Below are 668 nucleotides of genomic sequence, written 5' to 3'. Positions count from 1 at the left end.
CTGCCCGCCCCCCCACCCCCCACAAACCAGGACAGATCTGGGCCCGGAACTCAAGGCTGAGGACTAGAGTTGGGGAGGCGGCGGCTACCGGGAGAAGTGTTCGGGCCCCGCGCGTTCCCGCGGGCCTGACTGGGTCGCCCTTGCGGTTTGCAGATGGACTACAGCGGCCCCCCGAGCGGCGCCCGGCGGCGGAACTGCTACGACGGAGCCTACTACAGTGAGGCGCCCAGCGGTGCGTATCCGGGCTTGGGCCTGCTGGTCCCTCCTTCCCACGTCCCCCTTTGAGCTGTCCTGGCCTCCCTCTGTCTAGGACACCTTTCCCCCCGCCCCCAGCACACACGTATCCTGGGAGGCGATGCAGGGGAGGAAACACCAAGAGTGTTCTTTCGCCCTGCACTCTCGATGGACGGCCCCAGACTCTGACAGGCCCTCAGTGTCCATCTGCCCCAAAGCATTGGCCCAGGGGTGGGAGAGCGGTCCCCGGCCCCGCCCCTGCTTACTAACCTCCCCCTCCCCACACAGAGCCCAGGCCCGGGAAGAGCGCGGCCGTGTCGAGCCTGGACTGCCTGTCCAGCATCGTGGAGCGCATCTCCACCGAGAGCCCCGCGGCGCCCGCGCTCCTGCTGCCCGACGCGCCGCCGGAGTCGTCTCCGCGCCCGCAAGAAGCG

The 668-nt window shown here is 69.3% G+C and overlaps 1 protein-coding gene across 1 annotated transcript in view; it reads left to right on the top strand.

Annotated features, from left to right (window-relative positions):
- MYOD1 (myogenic differentiation 1) overlaps positions 1–668 on the top strand; it is a 2,150-nt gene that overhangs the window by 921 nt on the left and 561 nt on the right. Inside the window, exons 2-3 of the mRNA XM_021706879.1 lie at positions 146–232; positions 523–665. Coding sequence (XP_021562554.1) covers positions 146–232; positions 523–665 — 230 coding nt within the window. The remainder of the gene's footprint in view (positions 1–145; positions 233–522; positions 666–668) is intronic.

This window comes from Carlito syrichta, unplaced genomic scaffold (genome assembly GCF_000164805.1).
Source record: "Carlito syrichta isolate Samal-C Ts95f unplaced genomic scaffold, Tarsius_syrichta-2.0.1 Scaffold43704, whole genome shotgun sequence".
NCBI lineage: Eukaryota > Metazoa > Chordata > Mammalia > Primates > Tarsiidae > Carlito > Carlito syrichta.
The sequence above is the reverse complement of the archived record's forward strand: the minus strand, read 5'-3'. Positions and strand labels throughout refer to the sequence as shown.